This window comes from Galeopterus variegatus, unplaced genomic scaffold (assembly GCF_000696425.1).
Source record: "Galeopterus variegatus unplaced genomic scaffold, G_variegatus-3.0.2 Scaffold3316, whole genome shotgun sequence".
In the NCBI taxonomy this organism is placed as follows: domain Eukaryota; kingdom Metazoa; phylum Chordata; class Mammalia; order Dermoptera; family Cynocephalidae; genus Galeopterus; species Galeopterus variegatus.
In genome coordinates this window covers 164,848-181,359 of record NW_007729427.1, presented here as the reverse complement: position 1 = coordinate 181,359, position 16,512 = coordinate 164,848, and the positions used below count along the sequence as shown (strand labels likewise).

Sequence of the window (16,512 nt, the reverse complement as noted above, 5' to 3'; positions counted from 1 at the left end):
TGAGTGAGGTTTTTGCGGCTTCAAAGGGTATTTCAAGTTTCCGGAGCTCCTCCCCTCTGCACCGTGTGACAACAACAACTCGTCCAGCCGGCAGCCTGCACTTTTCAGCTCATTTTCTCTCTGTCATTCCCCTCTCAATCTTTGATCAATGTACTTGCCGGGGAGAACCCAAGTCCTTCAAACCTCCTCCTTTTCACCTTCCTCCTTAACTTTGTGCTAGAGCGGGACCCACACGACCACAGCCGACCCTCCCCGCCCCCGCCCCTCCCCAGGCCAGCCCTCGCTCCCAGCCCCCGGAGAGGACTCGCATTCCGACTTGCGGGACACTTTTGTGCGTTTCTCCGCAGAGCGCCTCTCGCGCTCGCCCCTCGTGCGCTCGCTTTCTTGCCCTCACCTCTTTTTTGCTCCTTCTCAACCTTTCTCCTCTTCTCTTCTAGAGTTGTTGCTGTCGCTCCCTCGCTTCTTCTGCCCCCCTTTCCTCCCTTCCCCTCCGGGGCTCTGTGGCAACTTTCCCCCTCGCTTCTCCGGCTTCTGTTTCCCCTTATATGTGACCATGGCAGTGCCAGCGGCTTTGATCCCTCCGACCCAGCTGGTCCCCCCTCAACCCCCGATCTCCACGTCTGCTTCCTCCTCTGGCACCACCACCTCCACCTCCTCGGCGACCTCGTCTCCGGCTCCGTCCATCGGACCCCCGGCGTCCTCTGGGCCAACTCTGTTCCGGCCGGAGCCCATCGCTTCGGCGGCGGCGGCGGCGGCGGCGGCCACAGTCACCTCTACCGGCGGCGGTGGCGGCGGCGGCGGCGGCAGCAGGCAGCAGCAGCAGCAGCAGTAGTAGCAGTAGCAGTAGCAGCAGCAGCAGCAGCAGCAGCAGCAGTAGCAGCAGCAGCTGCGGCCCCCTCCCCGGAAAACCCGTGTACTCAACCCCGTCCCCAGTGGAAAACACCCCCCAGAATAATGAGTGCAAAATGGTGGATCTGAGAGGGGCCAAAGTGGCTTCCTTCACGGTGGAGGGCTGCGAGCTGATCTGCCTGCCCCAGGCTTTCGACCTGTTCCTGAAGCACTTGGTGGGGGGCTTGCACACGGTCTACACCAAGCTGAAGCGGCTGGAGATCACGCCGGTGGTGTGCAATGTGGAACAGGTTCGCATCCTGAGGGGACTGGGCGCCATCCAGCCCGGAGTGAACCGCTGCAAACTCATCTCCAGGAAGGACTTCGAGACCCTCTACAATGACTGCACCAACGCAAGGTAAAGAGCGGGGGCTGGCCTGCGCCGCCCGCGGCCCCTTCCCACTGTCTGCTCTGCCTCCCCTCGCTCCCTCTCCTCTCCTTCTTCGGGGCTCGCCAGCCGCGCCCGACCCCCTGAGAAGTTGGCACCTCACCACCCTGCCCAGATCTCGCCCTTTTGGCCCAGAGCGTCCCTCAGCCTGGCTGCTGTGGGCCGCGGGAACCCCAAGCCTCGGGCCGGAGGGGGCGGGAAAGAGGAGGACGGTGCCTCTCCAGGAGCCACAGCCTCCTTCCCGGGGCGCGCGGGCGTCTGGGGACCCGTCTCGGCGCTACTGCCCCGGCGTGCGCTCCCCAGGACCTGGGTTCCAACGCCAGCCTCTGGGCACCGACGGGGCGGGTCGGCGGCGCCGAGCGGCGTCCCGGGGGCGGAGGGAGGTCCTGACCCTGCCCCGCGGGGTTGGGGGTGTGGGGAGACGGGAAGCCGAGGGAGCGGGCCAGCAAACGCTGAGGGCACTTTGAGGTCGGGAGGGGAACGACCCTCGAGGCCGAGAGGCCGGGGAGATCTCGGGGGACCCACAGGGAGCTCAGCCGCGAAGCCCCCAGAGGAAGCCCGCCGAGGGGAGGGGTCTGTGTGTGCGCGCACGTGTGCGTGTGTCCGCGTGTGAGCGAGTGCGTGTGCAAAGCAAATAAAGGAGTACGGTTGCCCCGGGGCAGATGCGAAGGCACCAGCAGGTTTCCTTCTGTAGGAGGAGGTGACCGGGTGCCCGAGACTCTCGGAAGCTGAACTGGAAAGAGGGGAAAGGAAGACTCCAGCGCTCGCTCTCGCTCGCTCTCTCTCTTTCAATCCAAAGTAGTTTTTCCCATTTGTTTCTTTCTTTTCTTTTCTCCTTTTTCTTTTTTTTTTTTTAAGGTTAGTAGCTCACGCAAGGGGCAGGTGCACACTTTGCACCGCGATGCTCCGATGGCCCGAACACCCTGGGCCTTGGCTTCCCCAGCTCGGTAAAGAGCGCGCCCGCAGGAGGCCGCGGGACAGGTCCCCAGCCAGACCCGTTTTATGCTAATGAACGTTCAGTGGGGGAGGATCTACCGAGAGGGGGCAGGAGTGGGGCAACTAGTCAGTTTCGGGGTAGAAATGATCATTCCATCCCTTTCACAGTTCCGCTTCGTCCCCACAGTTCCCCGAGGGAAGCGCAGAGGGGAAAGTTCAGAGATACCCGGAGAAAGCGAATAGGAAAAGTTGGAGACCTGAAGCGGGCACGTGGGAACTGCGCGCAAAATTTGCGCGGAAACTTCGGTACCCTCTAAATAAGTTTAAAGACTGGGAGAAGGAACGGAGTTGGTGTATGCAGCTGGCAGAGCTAGGGGAACGGGGCTGGGAAGGAGAGAGGTGTAGGACGAGACTAGAAGGAAACCGGGGTTAAAAGGCTGCTGGCTCTTTTCACCTTGGAGAGACTCCTCGCCGCTGCCCAGGAAGGCTGTAAAATGAAAAGGACTCGAACTCCATCCAGCCCAGCAAATGCCCCATCCTGATCTAGCCAGAAATTCCTTTCCGAATTTGTTTGCCACTCTTTACATGGGGCATGAGTATGTGTCTGGGTTTTGAATCTTCATTTGAGTAAATTGTGTGTGTGTGTGTGTGTGTGTGTGTGTGTGTGTGTGTCTGTGTGTGTGTGTCTGTGTGTCTGTGTGTGAGTATGTGTCTGGGTTTTGAATCTTCATTTGAGTAAATTGTGTGTGTGTGTGTGTGTGTGTCTGTGTGTCTGTGTGGGTGTGTGTCTGTGTGTCTGTGTGTGTTTGCGCGCGCGTGCCCAAGTGTATGGACAGGTGGCAGTAAAGATGGGAGGGAGGGACAAAGATCACAAAACGTCATCTACACTTTAGAGTCCTTCGTTGTCTAACGATAAAATATTTGCCTAAAATCTATTGTTCAAACTGTTTGAAACGGCTGAAATATTTTTCCGGAGTTATGAAGAAGGCTAGATGAAATTTAAAGACAGTTCAGATATGATCGTTTAAAAATTGTCTATTATCCAGTAAATTGGTGAAACGTTACTGTTTTTCTCTTTTATAATCAAACATCCCCTCTCCTCGGAAACCTCTTTGTGTGTATATTACAACACACACTGTACTAGATAATCAGGGACAGTTTCACACACTCACATGCACGTACACGCACAATTACTCAAGAAAATTTTCTTCAATGATTGTTTTATAATCAATGTAAAACTTGATCTTTTTCTTCTGATTTTTTGCCTAGACTTTGAATTGACGCCTTCATCATATGGTTGGAGAATATTCTAAATGTTATTAACTAATTTTTTAAGCTTTTCTTTTTTCTTTTCCCCCTGAGGTTGACAGCAGCTCTGGAGTTTTAACTTGCAGAGCCAAGATAAGTTAAATCCATTGGAACTGTTTATCCTTTCAAAAATATCTTGTCACTACTCTAATTATGTTTTAGTCACCTGACCTTAATACATTGCAATTAAATGTGTTCTAAAACCCTATTTCAAGCTCTTTTTAAGTTAAACTGGGAAATTTGTTGTATTTGTTCAGTTTACTATTGAATTTTCATCTTATATCAACTAAAAAAGCTTGCTCAAACTCAAATGCACACAAATATTGTAATCATTAACCTGAAAAGATGTACAGTTGCTGATTCCTACGTAGGTTTTCCTAACTCTGCTTCTAAGGAAATAGAAAACTTATAATTGAACTCCCTCTCACCAAAATATATTGTTTGCATTATAATGCATTATTATTTGTAATGATAATTATGTGTTATTGTCTTTTTTCTTAACTTTGAAAGCAATAATCTGAGATATTTTGCATCCTGAATTTACAAAACTAAAATTACTTTCATTCATGTCCAGTTTATGCCTTCGCTACTGAGATCCTTTTGCATTCACCCAGATGTATTGATTTCTTTTCACTCTGGTTTCTTTCTCCTCTAGCTACTTAATAGACTAAGGTACTAGTCTATGCAGAATATAAGAGAAACTGCAAGAAGGCAAACTACATAAAATTCTCTATGTACATATATATATAGTGTATGTGTGTGAGAGAAACATCAATTCTTAGCACTCTCAGCTTTTTACAGAACATTTATCTAATTATGTCTCAATAGCATTTAGATACCAAAAAATCTGAGGAACCAAAATGATGCTAAAGAAAAGAAGGGTTCATAAACTTGTTCAAAGTGTCGCAGTAAGTTAGTGGCAAACCTTAGAGTGGATTTAATTTGCTTGGGGCTATTGCATTAGTATGCTATCTATGAAAACAAGAATAAATGTTGAAGCCATCTGTCATAACCACAAGGAGATGAAAAAGAGACCATCACCTGCTAGACAGTAAAGCTAAACAGTAAAGTTCTTAAAACATGAAAGAAAATGTAAAAAAAAATATATTTAAAAGTTATCAAAGGGCAAAGTCTGACCTTGATCAGCTTCCTCTAGTTATTATTTTAAAACTAAACATTAGTTGCATGAACTTGGCTGTTGCAACAGAGGTCAGTTAATTAACTGCTAACCATTAAATAACAAAAAAAGAAAAGTAATTATGTACGTGGTGAAGTCTCTGTTTGTATGAGTCAATTGCTTGTTTGTGGATTTGGGTTAGGATTCAATTTTCCATGAATTCAGATAATAAAAAGTGACCCTGTTGTATTATGTTATCTAAAATGCTTATTTCTTTGATTACTTTCTGAAGATGATTTTCTCTCAGGATCTTTCAAACCAGATTGTGATTTAGGTTCCAAGCTGCCCTAGATTTGTGGAGTTTTTAACTCTGGTTAGTTTTATCAGACATTTTATATGCACATACATATATTCAGAAACAGTATTCTTTTGTTTTAAAAGTCAACATCATCCAAGGACAGAAAATTGAAAGACTTTCCAAGATTTTTATGTTTCATTAATAATATATAAGCTAAATTTTATTATAAGAAGTACAAAATATTTTTCAATTCTTGGCTCTATTTTTTGTTGGGAGTTTTAATAACGATGGCAAGCTGAACCAGTCTATATTTAATTAACATTTCCCCTGTTGCCTGCTTTTCAATGGAACAGACATACATTGATATAGAAAGTTTCAACACAAATACAGATTCACTTCTAACAGATAATTACAATAATTGGTACAGAAAAATTCAAGAATTACTTAGAATGAAGAGACATTATGCTTTTGAAGTTTTTGCATTACAGTAGATTAATTTTCTTATAAAGCCTAATGTCTCATTTCATAACATTTAGAAAAGAATACAGCATAGTTAGAAAACTAAGGCATAATATATGAAAGTTTGTTTGGTTCCTCAACTTATTTTTGTATACTTTAAAAATGTTCACAAATTACAGTTTATTAGTTAATATATGGATAAAATATAAGAATATTTTAACCTATGATTTATCTTGTACAATCAAATTATATTGCAGAATACAAATTCTTGAGGTACTTGGATAATATCTTTCAAACCCATTGTTTTTCTTGGAGTTAGTCTCCAAAATATAGTGATGATTGTCAAAAGTGCACATGATTATGAAGGTGCTTTACTTTTTGAACTTTGCAATTTATTAGTTAATGTTCTGAGGCAAGAAATTTGTTTTGCACATATGATATTTTATTTTGTGAAGCTTTAAATATTATATAGAATAAATTACAAGACAAGCCTTTTTTCCCAGAGTTCCCTTACACACAATTTTTGGTATTCACATTTACACAGAATTTTAAAATCTTCCTTTTATTAGTCCAAATCTGCTGTTAATTTTTGTTTAATCTCTTACGTTTCACTGAAGTTGCATGTAAATTACTGAGACAAATATTAGCCACCCTCCTTTTTGCCTCACTACCTCCCCCAACCCCCTGAGATGTGACACCCAATATTGATTAAAGTCTTGGCAGGATTTGAGCATAAATCATTCTTGTCTTTGGCGATTTACTACGTGCGATTCACCAGTGTACGAAACATAACATGCTTTATTGTTTCTCATTTGATGTTTTGCTTTTGGAATGTAAGTAGTATTTATAAATTAGCTTAATGTGCTGCCAAGTAGTTGTTATTTTCAGAACAATTTGCGCTTTGACTATCATTAGTATTATTTATCATTCCAGGTTATTTTACTAACGTGTTTCATACAATTACCTTTGTTAATCAAGTAAAATAGTCATTCAAATTGCATTGTTTTAGCAACATGGAACACAACTATTGCAAAATATAATAGGAAATGAAACTCTCACAGGTTGTAAAGTGTCTCCCTTTGAATCCTTGTCTGAAGAAATTAGTTTGAAGTATGCCTTCCGAATAGGTTAAGGTGAGTGTTCCAGATTTCATTAAACATTTTGATTTTAAGGGTTTTTTTTTTTTTTACTTCGTTCTTTAAAAAAGTTTGTTTGAATTTTATCTTTCAAGGATTTCATTTTTAGATTGTTTGCTAAAAAATGTCACAAAGTTATATACCTTTAAAATGACAAGGAATATAAAAACTGATATGAATTATCTTGGTATTTTAAAATGTAATTGAGATAAAGTTTTATCATTTTGTTTGAATTGTTATAAAAATAGAATGACCTTAGCATGTGCCAGCATGTGCCCATTTTCTTAACTGAGGTAATGCATTGTGATTGGTCAGTTTGAAATATGTATGTGTATATATATATGCACACACACATATATAGATTCTTGACTAAATGCTATAGTTTAAATATTCTAGCTAAGAATATATTTATATGTTTTCAGGCTTTGGGACTGCATTAAGGAGCACCTTTTCCATTATATTTGTTATGTTCAATAATTAATTTTTATGAATAAAACCCCAAATTGAGATTAGATAGGCATAATACCAAAGGATCTGATCTGTATAGGTACATAGCAGAGTCTCTGTGAATGTACATTTTGCTCAAAGTCCTTTATTTCTCTTCTTCTCAATTTGCCAAAAGTATTTCTAGTTAAAAGTAATTTTTTTTTTCTGCAGTGATGTCTTTTAAAACAACTTTTTTTTTGCTGATATTTGCTTTTTATAACATGTCTCATGCAGGAATGACTTTATTAGAATGGTGCAGCTAGTTTACCAAATTATTGCTTTGGAAAGTGAGAATACCAAGAATAAAATATTTATATTAGGGCCAGTAATGAGGTATTGTTTAAAACCAACTGGTAGACCACGTTATTTTTATGCACCTATTTACTTTTTTAAAATTTCTGCAAATCTGTTAGAGTGTGTCCATGCTGTTAGGTGTCGGTAGTTAATGATTAATTTCATGTATAAATGTGCAAATGACAATGAATAGAATTTTAAACTCACTATAAATTAGTCAATTAGACAATCAACAAATAAAAGCTCATTGATTTTCAATTAATGATGGGATTAAAATTAGTTAAATAAAATAGGAGATAAATCTCCAATTTTAAAAATTATTTGTCATATCATATACAGGGTATGACCAAAATCACCACTTGGTCCAAAGTCAAGGACATCGGAACAAGTGTATTTTAAATTACTTAGTGTATTCTGACATGAATTTCCTTTACAAGAAAAGAGTGTTATAACTCATCCATTTAAAAAAAATCATCTTTAGATTTTTCTAAATTCAATGACTGAATTTTGTTAAAGGTGTGGTTCTGTTGCTTTCTGATCCAAATTGCGTTGGAGTTGATCCAGGATTTCAAGCTGGGATTCTTCTGCACGTTTAAATATATATGACTTGATTGAAAGTTGTCAAAGACAACTTACTGAACTGGAAAACTCACTATGTCATTGTTTAATTGGTCTTTTTTTTTTTTAATTATAGGTATATTGAAGTGTCCTAAACTATGCAGCACAGCAACACACTGAATAGCCAGTTGCTTTTTAAAAAAGTTTTAGCGAGTAATGATTCAAAGATATCAGGTTGATGAAGTATGTTGTTAAAATCTTAAACTGTTTCCTGAAATTTTATTAATAGCAACAGTAAATGGGCTGTATTATTCATAGTGTTATATTTTTAAAACATATTGTTTATGTATGAACAAAGTAAATCACTGAAAGAATAACAAATCTTTGAATCTGTCACAGTTCTGCTAAAACACGTTGTTACATCCAACCGTATTAATTCCTATTTTATATTTTAAATCTCTGATTTTTTTTTAACTTAATTCTTAAAAATGATACTTTCTTTTTGACTTGTGGGCTCTGACATCTTTGTTCTTAGCCTCTTAGGCACTTTCTAGTTTAATAGTGCCTTTGGATTTTAAAGTAATAACTTGGAGCACTTTTAATTTTCATATTACCATACACATATTTTATACTAGGATGGCTGTTATTGTGTGTGCAACAAGTGTAAACTTTTTGTCAGTATTTTAGAGATCTCTATGGTGCGTATTTTTATTTATGTTAACCTTAGCTTATTTGTAATCTATGTATTTGTGCCTTAAATAATTGTAACACATTTGGTAGAAAAGCCTTAACATACATGTATATATAAATATGTACACACACACACACACACACACACACCTGTAGAACATAGGGCAGTAGAATAAACAACTTACCAATAAAATTGGCTTTAATTTTCTTTCTGTAGTTTATAGAAACATAAAATAACACGTAAAAAAACAGATTTTACTTTTCTGAATGACAATAGAAAAATTATTAAAATTAATTTTAGAGTAACAAAAGTAATTTATACTTAAATATTATAAAATATAATTATAATATACAAGGGTCCTTTAAAAAATTCATGGAAGGATTCATGTCATCTTCTAATTTCACTTTTCCATGAAATTTTTGAAGTACGAGTTTATATGGTTATCAGGACAGTGATTAAATACTTAGCTTAAATTTCCTAGACCTTTATTTTTATGATAACTAAAACGTACTTTTAATTCTCTATTTAAAAAACATGTGTTTGCGAATTATTTTATTTGTATGAAATATATATTAAACTATTAGTTACTAGAATCTGTACATTCTTGAATAACACTAAATGTGCTTGATGTCCTAGATTCATTTCTTTTATTGGCTTATTTCGTCACTTCTCACACTTTAGAGCAAGCATGTCCTTTAGAATTAGTGGTTAAATGATAGGAAAACAATTTCATAACCTTAAAAAAAATGACTGCTCTTCTAAAAGCTTTGCCATCAAGGAGATGAGTTAGGAATGAGGTCAGTGGGTTAATCTGCAGGTCTACATAAGGAGATGTGTGTTACCACTTCTTGCAATGGACTGTAATTGTCTTTGAAAACACCTGGTAAGGGTCTAGTTAAATTGAAATCAATTACTTTCTCAATCATTTCATGGCATCGGTCAAGTCATTACATCATTGGTAAAAGTGCAAAGATGCATACATTTTTTTGAAAGAGGCTTATAAAACAGTGACTGCATAAAGTTCTTGCCTCATCTAAATCTGGTGGAATTAAAAACAAAAACCTTGTATATAATAAATAAACCTTGTACATAAGTATTTGGTAAAAAGTTCCTCTTTGCATTTAGTTATCTAAATAAAAAGAAACATATTTAACATCACTTTTTACATCATCTGGTGTGCATATATTTTAATAGAAAAAAATGTAAGTAAAATAGTTTCAAAATATTTTATGACTTGTGAACTTTGACACCTTTATTCTTACCCTCTAAGAATAGTCTGACAAGTGTGTATTATAATCAAAGATAAATATCTATCTGCTGTTCACTGATTTTTTTCCTCACACCATTGACAGTACATGCAGATTTGAACTTGTAGCCAGGAACAGTGCTTCCATCCTTCAAATTGCCAAAAGACCCCCAGGGATAGAAACTTGAACTGCTTTTATGAACCCATAGAATTACATTTATACAAGTTACCCCATGGGAAAGGAATGAACTGATCCCAATTCAAACCTTAATATTGGAGCCTTCTGTGTCAAATTTGATTTTTCTTTCTGTTAACACCTGTTTGGCTACCATACTTAGTAACTTGATATTCATAGAAAATTTTAAAATTATTCTTTATTAGTTATATTTCACAGTTAAGCCAAAGTGTCATCAAAATTTTGCAGCTATTTAGGTTTTCTCACATTATTGAGAAGTTAATTTTTAAAGCAAAATATCTACCTTTTACATATACATCCTAAATTCTTTATTAGTTATATTTCACAGTTAAGCCAAAGTGTCATCAAAATTTTGCAGCTATTTAAGTTTTCTCACATTATTGAGAAGTTAATTTTTAAAGCAAAATATCTACCTTTTACATATACATCCTAAATTTAAGGAGTTTAAACAGATTTATTTAATTGGATATGAAAACATTTATTTTGTACTTTTTAATTAATTTTTTTCCACTAATGAGTCAGCTCAACTAGGAGAAAGTTTTTTTAGGGAGTTGTATCCTTGTGATAACATTTCAGAATAAGGATTTTTTTCTATGAATACATTTAATTTTCCTTAGAGTCACATTTTAAATGGTTATAGTTCTTACTTTATTTTTAGTTCACCTACAAGAAAGAATTTCCAGAAGGGCACTTTTGCCATTAATAGTAACATATGAAGGGGGTCAGTGATAAATTGGATGCATAAAAGCTACTTTTATTTTAGGTGGATTCACTTTAGTTATGTGGAATGAAACTAAGTTGGAAAACTGAAGTTTATTACTTATTCAAAATAAAGAAGAAATTAGGCATGCAATAGTTTGCTTAATTTCTGGAATATCAAAAACATATATGTGTATATATATGTATATGCAAATGGATAACTGACACAAGTGGGTAGGGTTATAATATCCCTTTGCTTATAATCTACAGTATTAAATGACCACCATTAGATTAGGGAATGAGGATCTACTTCTCCATAAAGTATGTCTTGTTCTCAATCTTACATACATAAAGACCTTTATAATTGGTAAAGCAACATACATATATGCAATTAAATCATGATGATTAAATAATTCCATCATTGGATTTGGAATTGGTGTGAGCAAATTCCTTTCCCAATTAAAAGTTAAAAAGAATTTCAAAGATCTTTCATTTCTTTTTCACTTAACATTGATAAAACCATTTGGATAAGCTATTATTGTTTGTTTTTCCCCTACAAGAACCAAACATAAACATTCCTAATAAGAATGGATATAATAAATAGATTATCAAGGAGAAAATAATTGGAGTTTTAAGCATGTGGTGTTTATTCTTACTTGCTGGCTGTTTTGTGGCAAAAAACTTACTTTTACTGTAAGTTAACAATTTTCCTGCCTTGCTTTGATGCTTATCATTTGAATGAAGCTGGAAACTTAGTTCAGTTATTTGGATGTTTTCTAATATTAGTTTGATGCCATATTTATAAAATACTGACATCTGATTATGTATTTTATTTAATTTGAAAGTTTGATCCTACTGGTTTTATAGTGACTTCACACGGCTATTGCTCCCTACTTTCTCTAACTGATGAAAGGAAGGAAAATAGGTAGAACATAAGATCATTATCTAGTCTTAATAAAAATCTATTTCAGGAAAGGCAACCTATTTGTTTTTTGTCATGGTGATGATATGAAGTTTCTATGATATTTTTGTCTTTCAGTGGCACTTGGCAGCTGTATTTCCAATGATTGCTGGTATATGTCATGAGAACTGGGAACAATAAAATCACATTAAAAAATCTTGCTATAAAATGTATGAAAGGAGATAGGGAGCTTTTACTTTTTAGGTAATTCTCTGAAAGTAGAGCAATCATTATTGCACAGAATTCTAAATGATATTCAAAATAGGAAGACTTCAAACACCTATTCAAATTTCATCTTAAATATCCTTATCAACTTAGTTATCCTCATAATAATCCTTTTGTTGTTGTTGTTGTAGTTGTAGAAACTTCAGTGAAATTGTGCGTGAAATAGAAACATTTTACCATGAAATTTACCTATAAACATCTATCCAACAAGAGAACAAACTGGGGGTTTTTGAACTATTGATATTTAGATTGAATTTCCCAAATTCTACAGAGTGAAGAAGTTATTTCATTCTAAGTTTAGGACATTCAATTCAAATCATATATTTGATCTGGAATAAACTTTTTTTGCTCTTTCTTTTGGGGAGTGGGTTAAATAAAGGCCCATGACAGGAATGCTGTTTGTTTTTCACAAAAGTTGTTTGTGATTTCAGGTACCCTTGGGAAATCTCTTGATCAGTTTCACATCTGTTCCTGTCAAAGTGGGTGCTAAGATACCGGTCACCCAGCAACCATGTCCAAGAGGGAATTGGGCCGATAATAACTTCAAAAAGGAATGACAGATGCTAGATTAGGATGAAAGACAAAACGCATGAAAAATGAGCTTGTTAGAATTAAAAATTTGTTCAAGCACCTTTATGCAAATTGAATGAATATTGAATATTTGCATGCAGTAATTTCTACTTTTTCATTTGATTGAAAAGAATAGTGCACTTAAACTCACAAGTATGACTTCTTTATTTTGTACCAATTTACATACAAAGCAGAATCTCTTTTTAAAAAATCAGATTAGTCACCTGGGTTCTTATTGCTCTACTAAGTATGTTACAGTGTTTTTCTTATGACAGCAGTATTTTTAAGATGACTTGGTTTATCCAACTTTTTCATAGTAAACAGTCTCGTGTGAATTAAGATTATTTTAGATTAATGTAAATCCATTTCTTGAGAAAGCATTTCAAAGATAACCTTATCCTGTTGTCCTTGAAATTGGTTAATGTACATTAATAAAAGATCAGTCAAGATGAGTTCACACCAAAAGCACAGGCTTCTCATTGACTGGTTAGATAACAATGCATTAAAGTAAAGCAGAGTGGTATACCCCAAAATAAAGTAGGCAGAAAGATCTCTTCAAAATTTAAGATGCTCTTTGATACATTACCAGTTTTTCTATTGAACTGTTCACTACTAATCAGAATTTAGAAGGGCCTGATAGAATGTAGTGATTGAGAGAGGTTTCTGAGTCTTGGTTTAGCAATGTCTAATGTGGTCACGTAGAGAAATTGATTTTCTTCAGAAATTAATTAATTTTTCATATCGCCCTAAGCTGCAGTTAAAAAGAGTGCATACTTGTCTGTTTTTTCCAGAAATATTGCCTAATCATATTAATACCATTGCCCCAAGGATGAAAAGATAATTGTACAAATGCATTTGGAAATATGTATCACTGAGTATTTATGATTAAATTATGCAAATGACCCAGCTCTCATCCTTTCCAGACCCAGATTGTCTAATTAGGATTGATATGCTGAATAGATGTTCCAGAATTTGAATACAAGCATGTCCAAGGAGCAGAAAATTGGAAATGACAAGGCTGAAATCCAAAGAAAAGTGTCTTTCCTTTCTATACTTTGTTAATGTGCTGTTAGCAGTTGAGAGATTTTTTCCTCCCTTTGGCTATTTTGTGACTCATATGTCCTTATTAGAAACAAGTATGCAATATGAATTAAACTTTACCAAATAGCTTTTCATTTCTATTTGGTATATATTTAAAAATAATAGTCTGTTGGTCATTCAAAGAGAGCAGCATTATTAAGTTGTTTCAAACAATGTAAAGTTACCCTTAATTGGGTGACTTTTTTTTTAACTTCCTCTAAATTGGTATCATAGCTTTACTTCAAAGCTAGCTCTCCAAACTTAATGTTATACCAGTGCAGTACTTTCTAAGGATATACTCTCTTGAATCTAGAGTTCATTCAGTCAGTCAGTCACTTAAATACCTTGTTCATTCATTCACTTAAATGTTTTATTTGGAGAAAACTGTTTAAGCAACAGTTCTTCTGATGGGTAGGGAAAAAAGCAGCACTTTAAATATAACCATGTTTGAGTTTGAGGTCCTCAGCAGGCTTTTTCCCTCACTGATTACACTCATTCATCTTAGATGGAGGGGTGCAAGTGAGGAGCTAGGAAGGGACTGAACTGTCAGGACTCCAGCCTTTGTTAAGCAGCGGGTAGTCACTGCCTCTGAACTCGGCCAGCTCCTGCTTCCCATCTGCAGGATGATGGATTGCTATGTTTAATACATTTCAGCTTTTGTCTATCATAGTGTGGACAGACAGTACTATCAGTGATTTCAGCAGTGATTAGGGAAACGTTTCAAACCACTCCTATTGGCCAGACAGCTCCCCGGAATGTCTGAGGAAACATACTCATTGGCACTCTGGCCATGTAAATGTGTTGCTTACCTAGGCGGAGATTGTACACTTACTGTTCAAACCAATGCAAAACCCACTGAGAATTGTTAGACTTCATTCCCATTTTAAAACCAAATTATCCAAGATGGTATTAACATTTTGGGTCTCAGACTAAAATATGTATCCCCAGTAATCCCAAGTTTAAGATGAATTTGTATTCTTTATAAAGTAACAGAATGTGCTTAGCACAGGACTATTTCATAGACTATGATGTCAATTATTGCTATGCTCATTAATACTGAGTCAGTGTTTAGCTATTTGGGGAGGGTAGAAGGTGAGGACTATATTAAAGCAATAAGACATTGACAAGGCCTGTGCTATGCTGGGATTTCCTGATCTGTGGGTGCTTTGTGGATCACCAGTCCAAAGGGTGAATGATTTTAACAATTAGAAAGCCACTATGGGGGCCGGCCCGGTGGCGCACTGCTACAGTGTGCCGCTTGGGAGTGTGGCGGCGCTCCCGCCGAGGGTTCGGATCCCACATACAGACCGGTTCCCGCTCACTGGCTGAGCGAGGGGCGGGCGCAGCACTGAGGGTTGCGATCCCATTGCCGTCCCGGTCCGGTACGGGTGCGACACTGAGGGTTGCGGTCCGTTGCCGGACACGAAAAAAGACAAAAAGGAAAAAAAAAAAAAGAAAGCCACTATGTACCAGCTGCATAGTCTCTCTGGACTGTCTTATTCTAATTATAAAACTGGTGCTAACAAAATACAATTCATTAAAGGAAAAGAACTATTCTTTTAAGCCATTAATAACATAGGCAAAATTTTATTTCAAGAATGGGACTAAACAAATAAATCGTTATTTACTAATTATAATATAATAAACTAAATGTAATGTGAATTATAATGCAAATTATAAAATGTATTATAAACATAGAATTTTAACTCTCTTAGTAAATAGGTAATTACCAACATGGTGATCCAGCCAAAGATTTGGAAAAAAAAATGTAAATCGGGAGAAATTTCTTGCTTTCAAGTTATCTGTATTAATAGGGAGATTAAAGAAAAAATTTAGATAGTCAACAGCAAAGGTCTGTTGAGAATAAGAACTCCAGATCCTAGTTTCCCTTATTGGTGTGGTTCTGACACTAAAATTTTCACATGGAATCCTTTCAATAAAGGTTTCTAGTTTTGAATATGTGATTGTAAGGATACTTACAAACATGTACATCACAGAGCAAATGCACATATACACACACATCACATTTCTTTTGTACTAGTTCAATAGCTAAACTTATTGGCATTTTGACATTGCTGATTTGGTGATAAGGACAGGTGGTACGGTACCTCCTGGGAGAGTTATAAAAACATTCATGTATTTTGCAAATTATCTTGTTCTTTGTTTTATTTTAAGGTTATTGAAACAGTGTTTAACTTAAAAATTGTGCATTCTAAAGGGGTCATTTGTCAGAGTAAATCAAAGGTAGCACTCATTTATACTTTTGTGTAGAAATTACATAAATGGGCTTAAGTCAATCTGGATTTTTTACTCAAAGTTATTCACAATTTAGCACATATATAGTAAAAAGTGCTACCCCTCAACATTTTTGTACTGCATAATCATTCTAATGTGCAGTTGTCAAACCAGTAGTAGAGTATTGAGTATTCACTTATTGCCTTCATAGTGTTGGGCGGGGGGCAGGCAGGGAAGTAGCAGACTGTTTATTCTTCTAGAGAAGGATTAGGTGTAGGGGAAAGCTATCAGCAGGTCACATCTCCTGAAATCACTGTGAGGTGAGGAATTTCTCTCAAGTCAAAGAGAAATGCATAGTTCAAGATCCTAGAGTTAGGGTTCCTGGGTTTGAGTTTGTAGCAGCCGATTGAATGGAAGGGTAAGGAAGTGTGGAGTAGTACTCTATTCTAAAGTAGAACTATGTCATGGGATGCTCACAACTTACTCTGTTCCATTCCTTTTCTTACCTATTTGTTAATAAATTTGAAGGAGGTAGTTAATAGCAGAGACTTAGGATAAAGGACCTGGCAGGGGGATAGACCTTAACAAGAAGAAAGGAATATTTATACCATATGAGAGCTGTAGACTTTTTTCTCCCCAATATATTATAGGAAAATAAACGCTTGACAAATTCAAATGTATATTTTGCCCATGGACAAACCTGTTCGGGCTATTCACAATTGGATCTTGTGCAACATTGGG

At 37.1% G+C, this 16,512-nt stretch overlaps 1 protein-coding gene across 1 annotated transcript; it reads left to right on the top strand.

Moving 5' to 3' along the window:
• Positions 1-553: 553 nt before the first annotated feature.
• Positions 554-2,645, top strand: LOC103600357 (dachshund homolog 1-like). Its single transcript, XM_008584620.1, is given in 3 exon segments — positions 554-808; positions 810-1,246; positions 2,381-2,645. Coding segments are annotated over 3 exon segments (957 nt in total).
• The last annotated feature ends 13,867 nt before the right edge of the window (positions 2,646-16,512 follow it).